Genomic DNA, 16,607 nt, shown 5'->3' on the forward strand with positions numbered 1-16,607 from the left:
GAATTACCTTCAGTAAATGATCCTGGAGTGACAGCAAGGATGGCAGTGGGTGCATTAGAACAAGGATGGCAGTGGGTGCATTAGAACAAGGATGGCAGTGGGTGCAGCAGAGTGAGGATGGCAGTGGGTGCAGCAGAGCAAGGATGGCAGTGGGTTGTTGTGGAGAGTAGTTTTGGGGAACGAAATGCGAGGCCGATTTGTATGAAAGTTTCAATGATTTATTACTATAAACTAGAATCTCCTTCCCCAAACTTATTCATAACTATCCCATGAAAGTTCTTGGTTCGCGGTTGCGAGTTAAAATACAGAATGACTGAAATGAAGAGAGTCTGTGATTTGATAGAGTTCACTGGAATCTTGAGAGATTATCCAGCCTTTAAATTAAGTTTTATCAGTTACTCACTGTCCGGATTCAGTTCTGAGAAGGCTCAGAGTATTATGGATTAAGGCGCGTTGTCCGAGCCTCCGCGGGTCCAGGCCAGGCTGGACGCTGGCTTCCGAAGCTTGCAAGGATCGGAGCGCTGCCAAGTTCTGTGCCGTCCCGAGCCAGCTGTAGCTTTGCTGCTGCGAATGCCGAGCGAGCGCCGATCTGTGCCGTTCCGTGCGTGTGTGTGCAGGGCAGGGTAACAAGCAAAAGAGAGGTGCAAGGTGCAAGGGGGCAAGGGGCGCTCAATGAAGGCAAATGCAGCATTTTTATAGTGTCCCAGAGGAGGGGTGTTTAGCCACCTCAGGCGGACTGACGTGAACTTTACAGATTGGTACAAAGTTATAATCAATTCATACATTGGCTAGTTTTTTTACCAAAACAACCTGTGGTACCACCCAGGGGTCAGCCCCCAGCAGGTGTTCATCGGGTGGTCACAATGTCTGAAACCTCAAGGTCTTCTTCCCAGAACAATAGCCTATGTTTAGAGTTTTGCCCCTCTGGGAGAGAGATCTTCCCAGAGGCTGTATGGCTGCTGGGACAGCAGCTGCCGTCATGCAAGCAGATGAAAGTAATGTTTTGATTTTTCAGTGGCTGGCCTTTATGTGAGCCACAACCCCATGTACAAATGAGGGTTTTGCAAGGGGGCTCTGCTACCTTCCACGACATGGGTGCATTAGAACAAGGATGGCAGTGGGTGCAGCAGAGCAAGGATGGCAATGGGTGCAGCAGAGCAAGGATGGCAGTGGGTGCAGCAGAGCAAGGATGGCAGTGGGTGCAGCAGAGAAAAGATGGCAGTGGGTGCAGCAAAGCAAGGATGGCAGTGGGTGCAGCAAAGCAAGGATGGCAATGGGTGCAGCAGAGCAAGGATGGCAGTGGGTGCAGCAGAGCAAGGATGGCAATGGGTGCAGCAGAGCAAAGATGGCAATGGGTGCAGCAGAGCAAAGATGGCAGTGGGTGCAGCAAAGCAAGGATGGCAGTGGGTGCAGCACAGCAAGGATGGCAGTGGGTGCATTAGAACAAGGATGGCAATGGGTGCAGCAGAGCAAAGATGGCAGTGGGTGCAGCAGAGCAAGGATGTCAATGTGGGTGCAGCAGAGCAAGGATGTCAATGGGTGCATTAGAACATGGATGGCAGTGGGTGCAGCAGAGCAAGGATGTCAATGTGGGTGCAGCAGAGCAAGGATGTCAATGGGTACAGCAGAGCAAAGATGGCAGTGGATGCAACAGAGCAAGGATGGCGGTGCAGCAAAGCAAGGATGGCAATGGGTGCAGCACAGCAAGGATGGCAATGGGTACAGCAGAGCAAAGATGGCAGTGGGTGCAACAGAGCAAGGATGGCAATGGGTGTAGCAGAGCAAGGATGGCAGTGGGTGCAGCAGAGCGAGGATGGTAATGGGTGCAGCAGAGCAAGGATGGCAGTGAGTGCAGCATAGCAAGGATGGCAGTGGGTGCATTAGAACATGGATGGCAGTGGGTGCATTAGAACAAGGATGGCAATGGGTGCAGCAGAGCAAGGATGGCAGTGGGTGCAGCAGAACAAGGATGGCAGTGGGTGCAGCAGAGCAAGGATGGCAGTGGGTGCAGCAGAGCAAGGATGGCAGTGGGTGCAGCAGAGCAAGGATGGCAATGGGTGCATTAGAACAAGGATGGCAGTGGGTGCAGCAGAGCAAGGATGGCAATGAGTGCAGCAGCGCAAGGATGGCAGTGAGTGCAGCAGAGCAAGGATGGCAGTGAGTGCAGCAGAACAAGGATGGCAGTGGGTGCAGCAGAACAAGGATGGCAGTGGGTGCAGCAGAGCAAGGATGGCAGTGGGTGCAGCAGAGCAAGGATGGCAATGGGTGCAGCAGAACAAGGATGGCAGTGAGTGCAGCAGAGCAAGGATGGCAGTGAGTGCAGCAGAGCAAGGATGGCAGTGGGTACCGCAGAGCAAGGATGGCAATGGGTGCAGCAGAGCAAGGATGGCAGTGAGTGCAGCAGAGCAAGGATGGCAGTGAGTGCAGTAGAGCAAGGATGGCAGTGAGTGCAGCAGAGCAAGGATGGCAGTGGGTACCGCAGAGCAAGGATGGCAGTGAGTGCAGCAGAGCAAGGATGGCAGTGGGTACCGCAGAGCAAGGATGGCAATGGTTACAGCAGAGCAAGGATGGCAGTGAGTGCAGCAGAACAAGGATGGCAGTGGGTGCAGCAAAGCAAGGATGGCAGTGGGTGCAGCAGAGCAAGGATGGCAATGGGTACAGCAGAGCAAAGATGGCAGTGGGTGCAGCAGAGCAAGGATGGCAGTGGGTGCAGCAAAGCAAGGATGCATGGAAATAGGGCAATGAATGCTGCAGTCAGCAGCTTGAGAGTCCAGGGCATGGCTGTTGCTGACGAAGATGAGAAAATCTGCTCTGGAAATCCGCCAATAACAGCAAGAAATAGTCCTGCAGCTTGGGGCAGCTCTTAGCTGGAGGGCTGGGGTCTGCCCTCGCCAGAACTTTACAGACCTCGTTAAACTTTGCGCTTGCATCTTTGCAGTAAGAGGTCAGCGCCGCGCGGGGCAGCACTGCCGAGCTGCGCTCTGGTGGCGTGGCTGAAGCACCTGCCTGTGGTGCCGAGTGAGGACTGGGCAGGTGCCAGAGGGCGGCGAGGATGACCCTGAACCTGCTCCAGGATCCAGTTTGGGTTCTACTCCTGCACCGGCTCAGGGGCCCCAGCACAGGGGCAGCCGTGGCGGGGGTGCTGCTGCCATTGCCAGCCTGCCGAGCTGGTGTGGGCCAGGGACAGCACTGCTCGGGCAGTTTCTTCTCAACAGCAGGCAGCGATGCCTGGCAGGAAGAGCCTTCCCCGTCTGGGGTCACACGGGGCCGGGAGCTGAACCACAGCTTTCCGTGGACCCGGGTATGGGCTGCAGCATGCAGCAGAGCAAGCCCTCGGGGTCCAGCTCTCCTGCTCCTGACATGAGTGCCTGGCAGCACCAGGTGGAAGGAGCCTGCAAGTTTGTTAAGGCAGGGGGATGAAGGAATTGGTTCATTGTTCTCCTTCAGAGCTGCACCAAGGGAGCTCTCATGCCTAAGGGAATGGCCCAGCAGGCTGTTTAAGGAGCCAGTTGTGGGACTGACTTAAAGGAGTTTCAGCACTGACCTTGTGCAACCCCAAATGCCCTTTGGGGTCGGTGGTAGGGGGAAGGTAGGCTTTATTCTTTTGGCATAATGACCAGTAGAGGTTTAGTGATCTTGGGTTCAAGCTGTCCTCTGCTGGAGCTGGGGATCCCAAGAGCAATTGGGCAGTGACACAGCCCAGTCCATGCCTTCGCAGCTGCTCCAGCGCTGGGGCTGGCTGTTGGTAGACCTCCCAGCATGTCCTTGTTCGTGTCTAGCACCAGAGGGTTCTTTAAAAGCCCTGGGGCAGGTGATCGAAGGAACTGCACTTGCCGTACCCTGACAGCCTGCCGCGCTTGTGCCCTGCAGGTGCCACCCTGTGCGTCATTTGCCAGGACAGGAGCTCGCTGCGGCAGACGATCGTGCGGCTGGAGCTGGAGGACGAGTGGCAGTTCCGGCTGCGGGACGAGTTCCAGACGGCCAACAGCAGCGAGGACAAGCCGCTCTACTTCCTCACCGGCCGCCACGTCTAGGCGCCGCCCGAGCCGCCGGCAGAGGGAAGGAGAACTGCTCGTAACGAACCCAAGTACAATCACTGTGGAGCAAAGTGCAACCTGTATTTATCTGACTGCTCGGAGCGACTCCCCACAGCCGCAGCAGACACGGCCACAGCGGCTACGGCTGGAAGGACCCCGAGGGTGTCCTTTGCAGGAGTCACACAGCCAGCCCGGCTGTAGGCTCTGCGAGGAGGACATCGATCGGTTGAGGAGGAATCCTTCTCTTCAGCTGGGCCAGGGGAAGAAGCTGCTGCCAGCAGCGGCTGGCTCCGGCGTGTGGCACGAAGCGCAGCCCAGCAGGTGGGATCGATGGAAGCTCTGTGGGGCGGAGCCCAGCGTCTCTTCAGCTCTGTACTGCAGTACAGGAATACTCAGGGGTTTGAAATGACAATAGAACAGATATTTGTACTTCAAGGAATAGTCTACTTCTCCGTGCAGTGTTAGTTGAAATTTGTCATTGTCTGTGTACTGAAACTGTCCTTGGCAAAATTTCCACAGGTGGTCAAAGTTTACTACTTAAACCTGACCGAATCAGCAAAGGCAGGGCAGGCACCGTGCCCCCAGCCTCTCCCAGCACCATCCTTTCACCCTGCCAGGCACCTCCTCCCTGCCTCCACAAAGCAAAAGGCTCCTTGCAGATAGTCACCTCGGGTAGAGGCCATTCTGGTGCCCTGCCAGCAGTTCCCTGCAGTTTCTTGTCGGAGTCCTGCAGACAGTGGTTCATCCTCTTCTGTGCATGGGCACGAGTCCTGCTGCACACCTGGTGCCTTGCTAGGGGACCATAGGCAACTTCCCCTCCGTGTCCCTCAGCTCCAGCTGGCTGCAGAGCTCAGCTCAGAGCTCTCAAACCTTAGCTGTGCAGACCAAAAACTGCTGTGGGAGGGCAGCGCTGCCTAAGCTGAGGGAAACAAAGGATGCTGCAACAGCTCTGGGAGCGGGGAGGGGATGTCCCAGGATGCTGGGACTGCTCAGGTGAGACTTTCTAGAAGCAGTGATCTTCACCTCACCCAAGACTGTCAGTCCTTTCGTTTCTGCCTGACCCCTGCAGATACTGGCTGCAGGGGCAGCTGCACGTTGTGCTGCCTAAGGACGGTCAGTAGCGTGCATGAGGTGCTGCAGGATGAACTGGGAGCAGCAGCAGTTGGTTGTCAGGATTACACTGCAGCAGCTTTGTGCTGACGCTCCTGCATGCTGAATAAAAATAATCCTCAGCTTCCTGCAGCTTGTAACCCCTTTGCTAGAAAGCAAGCTGCAGTGTGTGCTTAAGTGATTCAGGAATCTCCATTTACTCCCCAAAAAAGCAATGAAATTGACCTGCCCTGTGCTCGCTGGAGCAGCACCTGCAGGGCTGCAGGGGTTTGGGTTTTTTTATGCCTAGCGTTAATGAAGCAATTTTTTTAATCTTGTGAAAAGAGCTATTTACAGATGAGAAAACCTAATATATTTGTCAGAGGCTAAGGGTTTGCATGTCTGTGCTGATGGAGTTGGCTCTGAAGCTGTCAGATTAGCAGATTCCAGAGGAGCAATCCCCTTCTCCACCTTTGCTTTCTATTTCCCTTCAGACATAACCTGCCTTATCGAGAACGCTTGGGAGAAGCTTTTTGATACACACCTGAATGTATTCCAGAAGGGCTTGAGGCCAGCCCTGAGTCTTGGTGTGGTGCAGAAGGTCCAGGTGTCACTGTTCAGAGATGGTTTCCTTTTTTGTGTTTTGTGTTTGATGTTTGCACTAAGTTCTTACAATTCCAGGTGCTGAGATTCCTACTGGAAGCGAGCCCTTTGGTGAAGCAGTGCAAAAGTGTCTTCAGGGTTGAGGTGCAGTCAGGACGTCCATTCTTTGCCTGCCTTTACCAGACATCAGTAAACCTCGCTCCTTGCCCAGCTCCTGTGTGGGAGCAAGGCTGTGCTCAGAGAGCACGCCTCAGGCTCAGGAGCCGACGGTCACTGGCTGCCATCTCCGGCGGTGCCACCGGCTCAGGGCTGCTGCTCCCTGGGGCGGAGCCTTCCCCAGCAAGGTCGTTCTGATGAATGTATTCATCTGGCCAGCGCCACACTGCCTGCAGCTGCTCTGGCTACTCGCAGCTTACGTTTGAATGTAAGACCCACATAGAGCCTTTGTGTTTAACTCATGGAATTGCTTTGTCTGACTCTTGGAAGAGGGTTCAAGATGTCTCTTGCCTAGTGTAAAGTTTTTTCTTAACCAAAACCTTGGTGACTTTAGCTTCACTAGTCAGTCTACCTCACGTTATGTTTATGACCTGGACTTATCCCAGCTGTGGCTGTGTTTATAATGTGGTTCATTAAATTGGAATCCATGAAGTGACCACTGCAGCCTCCACTCTCCTCACTGCTGCTCTGCACACTGCTGCCGCTGCTCTTCCTAGACAGCAGTGCTCACCCCCCACCTGCTGCCACTGACACAAAGTGCTCTTGGTGATGCTATGGAGCTACCTGGCCTGCTGCCAAAGGTCAAGAGCCTTTCCCCCGGGTATGAGGGTCTGGCACTGGAGCTTTGGTTCAGTCAGCCCAGAGGGAGAAGCTAAGAAAGCTGTAAATCCCAGCTTTAGTCCCCTAAGATCAGAGATGGGCTTGGTCTGGCCCTACTTCAGCATTGCTCAGAGCAGCAGAAGCACCTCAGCACTTCTTGCTTCTGAGTCTGCCAGAGGACCGCCTTCAGCCCGTGAGCCCAGACCACGCTTTCAACAACGCCCTTTAGAGCCTGCTCACCACGCCCCTGACAATAAGCAGTCATCCCTGGAGGTATTTAAGAGCCGGAAGCTGTGACACTGAGGGCCATGGCTTAGTGGTGGACCGGGCACTGCTGAGTTAATGGTTGGACTTAATGACCTTAAAGATCTTTTCCAGCCTCGATGGAGCTGTCTCTAAACCACAGCTTGGAAAGAGCAGCCTGTACAGACCAGAATTCAATACTGTTTAGATTCAGCTGCTGTAAGCAATGCTTCTGAGGTGGTGCAAGTGCTGTGAAGCTGTGCACAGCCAGCACAAGACAAGCAGCTGTGTTCTGACTGCCCCTCAGCTGGTACTCGAGGCTGAAGGCATCCCCTCCTACCTTGCTGTCACTCCCGTGGCAGGGAGGAGCTGACTCCTGGAGTCAGAGCCCCCATGCAGGTAAGAATGCAGCACTGCGTTGTGCAGAGGCTGCCCTGTGTCAGTGCCCAAGCCAGCCCTGCACTGCAGCTGCAGTCACACCTGGTACCAGCGCAGAGTAACTTTAGAAAAGCTATCAAGTATTTTATTTTAAACTATCTACAGTATGTACAGGTCAAGAAAGGCCACAGCAGTTTTTTCAACATACAAACCCTTTAAAAGAGATTTTGAAAGGAGTGACAAGTACCAAAGTGAAGTCCCCTAACAAAGGTGCACACTCAGCACAGGCCTTGGGGTCTGCATCCCATATTCTGCTGGGAAGGGGACAGGGGGTGGCACAAGTGTCCCATGGTGCACAGAATGCAGCCCAGCAGCCAGTGCAGGGCTGTGAGGGGGGCCAGCCCCAACAGCTGCACCCTCAGCTTCTTGCCTGGATGCAGCTGAGCACAGCCTCAGCAGCCCTGCCCAGCTTCGCCCTGCCGCTGGCACCAGGGGCAAGATGCCAGGTCAGTGCCAGGAGCACATCACCATGTTAGGAACTTCAGCCTGGACTGGTCAGGGAGAGCAGAGTCTTTGCATTAGCTTACAGTCCACTAGGAACAGTTTCCTGCTGCATGTAAACATGACTAACTAGATAAAATACAATCAAACTTCTGCAAAAGTTAACAAAATAGCTTTCTTTAAAAAACCAGGAGTCAGCCTCGGCTGCATTGGTTACAGTTCTAACAAAATAGCACAACCTGTGGGTTGCCAGTCCTGAGTTCGCGCTGCTGAAGCCGCCCTGGCTCCTGCGGCAGGGCTGCACCCCGGCGCCTGCGGCAGAGCTCCCCCCGGGGAGCAGCTAAGCCTGGTGCTGGCCGTTGAGGAAGTTGTAGACCAGGAACTGGCTGGTGCCGCAGTACTGGGTGGCGAAGAGCTTCCCGTCGGGAGTGGGGTCGGAGAAGGCAATCTCCTCCTTGCTCAGGTACGAGCCATAGATGAAGTTGCTCCTGGTGGAAGGAAACCAAACAGATGGGGGGGGGATTAGTCTGGAGGAGGCCAAGGAGACCTCACTGATCTCTGACAAGAGGCTGCAACCAGGAGAGGGTTGGTGTCCTCTCCCCAGTAACAACTGACAGGCCTCAGGCTGCAGCAGGAGAGATCTGGGTTGGACATTAGAAGCAGTTTCTTCCCTGAAAGGGCTCTGAGACACAAACTGTTTGTGAGCTGCACCCAGCCCCATTGCAGGATTTGAAACAAAAAACGGTTTGAGATGCCCCCAGCTATCTCCATAGCTAAGTGAGTGCTGGGACCATGGCTGCAGAGGTTTATGGAGCTTATGGAGCGAGCTGAAAGGGCCTGATGACATTCCAAGATGTTTGACAAAACATCTGCCCCCTGGATGGGAGCACATCTTGGACTGCGCGGAACATCTGAGGGCATAGCCCTGGGCACAATTCCCAGGTGAACCCCTCTGAAAAGGAAGATCCAAAGTGCTTCACTGCTCCCTGCAGGCCCCAGTGGTGTGGTTTGCCCTTCCTGAGAGAGCAGAGACTCAAGGGGCACTGCTCAGCTTTTGGCCATGAGGGCAAATGCAGGAAGCTGATCTCCAGGGAAGGAGGAGGCAGCATCTGTCCCTGGAAAGAGAAGGAAGTCCCAACAAAGTCTCTAAGGTCCTACCCAAGAGCACAGCTGCACCTGCAGAGCAAGCACCAATGGCCACCACGTGGACAGCTGCATTAGAGCCTGAGGAGGAGACAGCAGCAACAAAATCCTTTTCCATTATTCCCTTCTCCTGCCTCCTCAGGAAGAGGACTCTGCAAGCTTCTGAGGACGGCCTGAGCGGGGCCGTGCGACTGCCCCCTGCCGGCCCGAGCGGGGCCGTGCAATTCTGGGTCAGCTGTGAAAGCCTGAGTGAAACAGAGCAGATGTCCTCCAAATGGGCTTACATATCTGCCACGATGCCTTCAGGGTTTGTCAGGTCTCAGCTGGCTGCCAGCAGCATCCCATTCCAAGCAGCTTTTCCCAGGAAAGACACTGAAGTGCCACTGGCAGGTCCAGCTGCTGACTGCCATCAAATGGCAAAGCCTCACTCATTGCCTTTCTTTTCTGCAACTTCCTGGATTCCCTGATCCACACCAGCCTCAGAGCGCCTCAGACTCTGGCACAAACCAGCCCTGGTGCCCATTTGCTGCCAGCACAACAATGAGCTAACAGCAGGCCAAGCAAACACCAACTGGTGCCATGCCCTGCAGAGCTCAGGGGAAAGCTAAGACTTCACACCAGCTGCCACTGACCATCACAGCTGACTCCAAAGACCCTCTGGAGCTGTAACTGAGGGAACAAATCCAGCATCACTCTGGGGAAGAAAACACTGCTTTGGAAACAGCTTTTAGGAAGCTGCTGAATGTACCCTTGGAAAAATCAGCCCAAATCATCAAGCTGATGTTTGTCTGAGTGCAGCCTTACAGACAGTGGGTCAGGCAGAACGTGATCCAGTGAGACCCTTCCAGCAGCCGGCAAGGGGCAATGTACAGGGCAGAACAGCATGGCTAGGTTCTCCAAGTCAGTCCAAGGACAGGCAGACACAGCAGCACCAGTGCCACAAACTCCAGCAAGATGGCACCAAGCTGGCAGCCCAGCAGCAACAAGAGGTGGGTAGCTCTTGGCATTACTCAGAGCAGGCATTTAAACTTCTAGGAAGAAAGCTGAGGCTTGGAGACTGGACACTTTGAACACAGCAGAGTGGATGTGCGAGTCCTGCAGACCCAGCACTCAGCTGAACACTCAGCACTGACCAGTGCAGCTCCATGGGAACTGACAATGTCCCACGAATCCCAGGAAAGCAAAAGCACCAAAGAGCTCAAAGCCACCAGTTCCACAGGACCATAAAAACCACAGAATGGTTTGGGCTGAAGGGACCTTAGAGGTGGTCCAGCTCCAACCCCCTGCCATGGGCAGGGACACCTTCTGCCAAAGCAGGCTGCTCGAGGTCTCATCCAGCCTGGCTTTGAACATTTCCAGGTTGGAGCCTCCACATGTGCGCAGCCTGCAGTGGCCAAAGCCTGGTGCACTCCGCCCTGCTCTTTGAGGAATGGACATTTGGCCAACAATGAGGTCGCAGTCCCCAGCACTTGGGCAGCCTCACACTTTGAACAAATACTCTCCTTTCCTTCACTACTTATTACCTCAGAGGGGTTTAGTCAAGCTCAGGGGCAACCTTCCAGAGTGACTTATGACAACTGAAAGGTTTCTGGTACAGCCAAGCTGCTGATGTAGGTTACTGAGCTCCCCCACCAGCTGTGCCCAGATCTGCAGCCCCAGTGCCAGCAGCATCTGAGGCACACGGAGCAGTGCGGGCCTCAGACTGAGGCAGCTGCAGCCCAGGGCCTCCTGCAGCTCACCTGAGACACTCGATCATGCGGGAGGCAACCTTCCTGCGCCGCATCATGCTGAAGACCCAGATGCGGCTGATGCCACAGATGGCAGGCTCTGGGGAGGTGGAGCAGCACCATGCCTTCTGCCTCTCAAATATCACCTTCTCATTCTCTGAGCTGACTTCTGGAACCTTCTCTTCTATAACTCTGTAGCCCTGCAGGTGAGGTAAATAAAATGTTTGTCACTTGACAAAAGCGTCGCCAGTGCCTGCACAGGAGTTCTTGTGGAGCCTCCTCCAGTGAAGCATCCTCACTGAAGTGCCTCACCAAGCAGGGTTTGTGCCTCACGGAATGTGCCTGAACAGCTTCAGCATTGGAGCAGAATGTAAAAGATTAAACCAAGTGACACCTCCTAAAGCTTATCCAATTTAAACCAACAGCCACAAATGTTCCAGTTCTTACTGCCCACCTGCCTCAATTTCTCTGGTTTTGAATGCTTTGCTTCTTATCTGCTGCTCCCAAGGGATGGTGGAGAGCACCACAGCTCATAAGGGAACAGCCAAAACATGCAAGAAAGTTTTATTCACTGCAGCTGGCAGCACAACTTCTTGTCCTGCTCCCCACTGCACAGCTCTGGCCTCTGCTGCCCTTCACTGTGGAGCTCTTTGACCCTTCACTGTGGAGCTCTTTGATGAGGGCATGGAGTCAGTCATCAGCAAGTTTGCAGATGACACTAAGCTGGGGGCAGATGTGGCTGGGTTGGAGGGCAGAAGGGCTCTGCAGCGGGACCTTGACCGCCTGGACAGATGGGCAGAGTCCAAGGGGATGGCTTCAATAGCTCCAAGTGCAGGGTGCTGCACTTTGGCCACAACAACCCCATGCAGAGATACAGGCTGGGGTCGGAGTGGCTGGAGAGCAGCCAGACAGAGAGGGATCTGGGGGTGCTGATTGATACCCACATGAATATGAGCCAGCAGTGTGCCCAGGTGGCCAAGAGAGCCAGTGGCATCCTGGCCTGCATCAGGAATGGTGTGGCCAGGAGGAGCAGGGAGGTCATTCTGCCCCTGTACTCTGCACTGGTTAGACCACACCTTGAGTACTGTGTTCAGTTCTGGGCCCCCCAGTTTAGGAGGGACATTGAGATGCTTGAGCATGTCCAGAGAAGGGCGGCGAGGCTGGGGAGAGGCCTTGGGCACAGCCCTACGAGGAGAGGCTGAGGGAGCTGGGATTGGTTAGCCTGGAGAAGAGGAGGCTCAGGGGAGACCTTATTGCTGTCTACAACTACCTGAGAGGTGGTTGTGGCCAGGAGGAGGTTGCTCTCTTCTCTCAGGTGGCCAGCACCAGAACAAGAGGACACAGCCTCAGGCTGTGCCAGGGGAGATTTAGGCTGGAGGTGAGGAGAAAGTTCTTCACTGAGAGAGTCACTGGACACTGGAATGGGCTGCCCGGGGAGGTGGTGGAGTCGCCGTCCCTGGAGCTGTTCAAGGCAGGACTGGATGTGGCACTTGGTGCCATGGTCTGGCCTTGAGCTCTGTGCTAAAGGGTTGGGCTTGATGATCTGTGAGGTCTCTTCCAACCCTGATGATACTGTGATACTGCAAGTGCTTCAGCTCAGCCCCACAGTTCCTACTCCTCCATCCCTGTTGGATTCGTCAGGCAGGCAGCTGAATCTGCTTGCCAACAAGCAGCAGGTCTGCCACAGCCAGTAAGAGCAGCAGAGGAAGAACAATCCCAGCCCTCAGCTGCAGCAAGTTCTCAGCCGAGTAGGTGTGAGCCCTGCAGAGGCCAGTGCCAGGTGACCGGGGACCTCTGGAGAAGGCAGACACACAGCTGCCACTGCTGCGCGGCTGGACAGCTCCTCGGTTATTGTGGAGCTCCAGGCTGGCTGGAGCACAGCAGCAGCCAGCACTGCCCTCTGCCTTTGCCCTGCTCGCTCACTCACCCACTGGATGTGCTCTGCAATCAAGCAGCCGATAACCTTTTTGTCATTAGAAATAAAGAGGAGAGTTTTGGTTCTGGAGTAACACATGAGTGGAGCCTGCTGGAACCCCAAGTCATTGTCCACCATTTCTCTGATTTCTTCCACCTGCCAAGAGAAGTTTAAATGCTGGTTAGGAAGCAGGGAAATGCACACTTGGACACAGCTCTGTACTTGCAACATGTCCCAAGGTCCTCAGAACACCAAAAGCTGTTGCAGGAGTCAGGGACATCCCTCAACAACATGCAGCACATCAGTACCCACAAACGTTCCTCCAGTGAGACTTGGCTGGAAATGGAAAGGGTGGAGACCTCTAATCATAGAGTGGGTTGGGTTGGAAGGGGCCTTAAAGATCATCCAGCTTCAACCCCCTGCCATGGGCAAGGACAGCTCCACTTGACCAGGCTGCTCAAGGTCTCATCCAACCTGGCTCTGAACTTGAAATCCAAACATCAGGCAGTCCAAAATGCAGATAAAATGTGGCCTGCGATGTTCTAGCAGTAAATGAGGTCTTTGGGCAAGGTTTATCTCAGCTCAGCTGAAGGTGTTCTGTTGTTTTTAATGCCTTGAAAGAACTAATCCAGCAAGGGTTTGGAGCAGCTGAGAGCAGGCACAGTGCCAGGGCAGCTAAACTCCTCAGAGACACAAATGATCTTTCCTCAGACTTCCTGCTCTTCCACTGGCTTGGCAAAGAGTAACTGAACCCAGAACAAAATTGTATAGGATCAGCAAGGTTAGGAGAAATACACCACCAGCAGCATGCATGGAAATAAAGAGGCAGTGGACACAAGCTGGAACCCAGAAGTTCCATCTCAACACGAGGAGAAACTTCCTTACTGTGAGGGTGCTGGAGCCCTGCAGCAGTCTGCTTAGAGAGGCTGTGGAGTCTCCGTCTCTGAAGGTTTTAGACCCATCTGGATGTGTTCCTGTGTGGCCTGCCCTAGGGGACCCTGTTTTGACAGAGGGCTGGACTGAGTGATCTTCAAAGGTCCCTTCCAACCCCCACTAATCTAGGAGATGTTGAGGTCTCACTGAGGGATTCCTGTACCTACAGCTGGGCACTGACACAACATCCATATCCTTCTATTGTCTCACAGCAGACAGAACTGGGGTGGCCTTCCCAGGGTGCTGCACCAAGTGGCATCACCTCCTTACTTTGCAAAACTAGAACCACTGCTGCTGTGACCAGATGGAGTTAGCAGTGATCACAGGAAGACTGCCTTGAAACAACCTGTGTGCTGGTGTCCCAGCATGAGGACATGGCACTGTTGGAGCAAGTCCAGAGGAGCCCACAAAGATGCTCCAACGGCTGGAGCAGCTCTGCTGTGAGCACAGGCTGAGGGAGCTGGGGGTGTGCAGCCTGGAGAGAAGACTCCAGGGGGACTTTAGAGCTGCCTGCCAGTACCTGAAGGGATCCTGCAGGAAGGCTGCAGAGAGACTTTCCATCAGGGTGTCTAGAGAAAGGTCAAGGGGGAATGGTTTGGAGCTGAGGGAGAGCAGGGTTACAGTGGAGCTGAGAAGGAAGTCCTTCGGTACAAAAGTCATGAGACTCTGGCACAGGCTGCCCAAGGAGGCTGTGGATGTCCCCTCCCTGGGGGTGTTCAAGGCCAAGCTGGATAAGGCCTTGAGCAGCCTGGGCTATAGTTGAGAGCTGTCCCTGCCCATGGCACAGAGAGGGAGACTGGAGGAGATGATCTGTGAGGTCCCTTCCAACCTGAGCCATTCTATGATTGTATGGAAAGCTGCTTTTAAAGCACCTTTCAAAAGCCACAGGATCAGTTCTCTGCTTTCTCCTCCAACCTTCAGGCACCAGTCTTAATAACAGCTCCAGTTAGCCAACCTGACACACTAAGTAACCTTGGAGTTAGTAAACTACTGAATTAGCAAACCTGAAACAGTAATTTAGAGTCAGTAAACTAATTCTTGAAGTCAAGTCACCCGGAGTGGTGATGCTCTCAGCTTCAGCCACACAGAACTACAGAGCACTGCATGTCCTAAATGACTTAATTTCCTGCAGCCTCCCTTTCCTCTGCCCCACTTAGGTATTGTGAGGAAAAGTTTCTGCAGCCATTTTAGTCAAAACTCATGTGCAAGGAAAGCACTAAAATAATAGGAGGGGAACAACAATTCATCTGCAGCCATTTGCATGTCAATCATTTCAGCCTGTGTCAGTCTAAAGGAAGCCTACTGCAGGCCATGCCATCCAAGAGCTGTCTAGGGCAGCAGCTCAGTTTCCAGAGGCCCCTGCAACCCTCAACCATTCTCTGACTCTGTGACAGTGGCACTGTAAAAACTGCCTGTGAGTGACAGCAACTCCTTAGCTCATTCAGTGCTGTGCTACTGGTGCAGACTGCACCAAGCTGTGTGGTGTGGCAGGCACAGTGGAGGGAAAGGATCCATCCAGAGGGACCTGGACAGACTGCAGAGCTGAGCCCAAGCCAACCTCATGGAGTTCAGCAAGGTCAAGGGCAAGGTCCTGCAGCTGGGTCAGGGCAGTCCCAAGCGCAGATCCAGGCTGGGTGAGGAGCGGCTCAAAAGCAGCCTGGAGCAGAAGGCCTTGGGGGTGTCAGTTGGTGCCAAAGTGCCCAGCAGCCAGCACTGGTCACTGGCAGCCCAGAGGCAGCTGTGTGCTGGCTGCAGCTAGAGGAGGGAGAGCAGCAGCAGCACAGGAAGGGATTCTGTCCCTCTGCTCTGCTCTGCTGAGACTTCACCTGCAGCACTGCCTCCAGCTCTGGAGCCCCCAGCACAAGAAGGACCTGGAGCTGCTAGAGAGGAGCCAGAGGAGGCCACAAAGATGCTCAGAGGGATGGAGAAGCTCTGCTGTGGGGACAGGCTGGGAGAGTTGGGGCTGTTCAGCTTGGAGAAGAAAAGGATGCAGGGAGACCTTGGAGCAGCCTTCCAGTGCCTGAAGAGGCTGCAGGAGAGCTGGGGAGGGACTTGTGACAAGGGCTGAGCATGACAGGATGAGGGACAATGGCTTTGAGCTGGGAGAGGGGAGAGCGACAGTAGAGATAAGGAAGAAATTCTTTGCAGAGAGGGTGGTGAGACACTGGCACAGGCTGCCCAGGGAGGCTGTGGATGCCTCCTCCCTGAAGGTGTTCAAGACCAGGCTGAATGAGTTGGATCTGGATGATCTTGAAGGTCCCTTCCAACCCAACTCGTTCTATGAACTAATCACTGCCAGGACCCAGCAGGGTTTCTGAGCACAGCAAGATGCCAATGTACCCTGCTGAGTCTCCACTAGTGAGTGCACATGTCAAAACAGACATGAGACATGGCACAAATGGGAGTCACTTAAAGGAGCAGAAAATACTATCTAAGAGTACAAACAAAAGCCAGCAGACCCTCTCAGTCTCTTGAGGTGAAAAAAATCAGTTTGATCAGGCCCAAACATGCTGGTGCAAAGAGGAGGAGGGGGAGAAGGAGTTCTTGTGGCTGTGGCAGGGTGATTTGCACTGATGAGCTCAAACTGCAGCACACAGAGTGTGCTGTGCTGGACATGAAATTGTGCCAGGGGAGGGTTAGGTTGGAGGTTAGGGAAAATGTCTTTGGTGCAAGAGTGGTCATGGACTGGCAGAGGCTGCCCAGGGAGGTGGTGGAGTGCCCATACCTGGAGGTGCTCCGGAAAGGAGTGGTCATGGCAGCTGGGACAGGGTTTAGTGGCCACGGTGGGGTTGGGTTGCTGGTTGGACTGGGTGAGCTTTGAGGGCTTCTCCAATCCAAACTGTTCTACAATTCTACATGGACCACACAAACTTCCCCATGGACACTCTCCCCAGTTCCATGTAAACATCCCCAGGTCCAGTCCTTTTGCCATACCTTTTTAAGTGCATACTTGGGGTCATCAGGCAGGACCATGATTATCTTTCCATCGGGATACTCCGCCAAAATCCTCTCCTTTTTCCAACCCTAAATAAAGCAAACACTCATCAAAACCATGCACAGGATGGACTTCCACAAGCAGCAAGTGCACATTCTTTTGCTAGACACTGAATTAAGGCAGAGACATCACAGACTACCGCGCAGCTGCTTTGCCAGAGAAGGGAACTTCAGCTAGCTTTGGAGAAGGAGCACAGCGGACACGAGATGATCTGGTTCTACAAGAAT

At 54.0% G+C, this 16,607-nt stretch overlaps 2 protein-coding genes across 4 annotated transcripts in view; one reads left to right on the forward strand and one right to left on the reverse strand.

Annotated features, from left to right (window-relative positions):
• Nucleotides 1-6,381, forward strand: part of GREB1L (GREB1 like retinoic acid receptor coactivator) — a 95,113-nt gene extending 88,732 nt beyond the window's left edge. Inside the window, exon 33 of the mRNA XM_064170697.1 lies at nucleotides 3,871-6,381. Within this exon, the coding sequence (XP_064026767.1) occupies nucleotides 3,871-4,034 (164 nt within the window). The 3' untranslated portion in view covers nucleotides 4,035-6,381. The remainder of the gene's footprint in view (nucleotides 1-3,870) is intronic.
• Nucleotides 6,382-7,285: 904 nt separating this feature from the next.
• The window catches only part of ESCO1 (establishment of sister chromatid cohesion N-acetyltransferase 1), a 39,832-nt gene continuing 30,510 nt past the window's right edge, over nucleotides 7,286-16,607 (reverse strand). For 2 of the 3 annotated variants that reach the window (XM_064170695.1, XM_064170694.1), the window contains 4 exons: nucleotides 16,320-16,409; nucleotides 12,465-12,608; nucleotides 10,550-10,737; nucleotides 7,286-8,155 (listed from right to left, as the gene is read on the reverse strand). In XM_064170695.1, coding sequence (XP_064026765.1) covers nucleotides 8,008-8,155; nucleotides 10,550-10,737; nucleotides 12,465-12,608; nucleotides 16,320-16,409 — 570 coding nt within the window. In that variant the 3' untranslated portion in view covers nucleotides 7,286-8,007. Of the gene's footprint in view, nucleotides 8,156-10,549; nucleotides 10,738-12,464; nucleotides 12,609-16,319; nucleotides 16,410-16,607 lie in introns of those variants that run through there. The other variant, XM_064170696.1, reaches the window with a different exon arrangement.

The sequence above is a fragment of the Pogoniulus pusillus genome, chromosome 34, assembly GCF_015220805.1.
Source record: "Pogoniulus pusillus isolate bPogPus1 chromosome 34, bPogPus1.pri, whole genome shotgun sequence".
NCBI lineage: Eukaryota > Metazoa > Chordata > Aves > Piciformes > Lybiidae > Pogoniulus > Pogoniulus pusillus.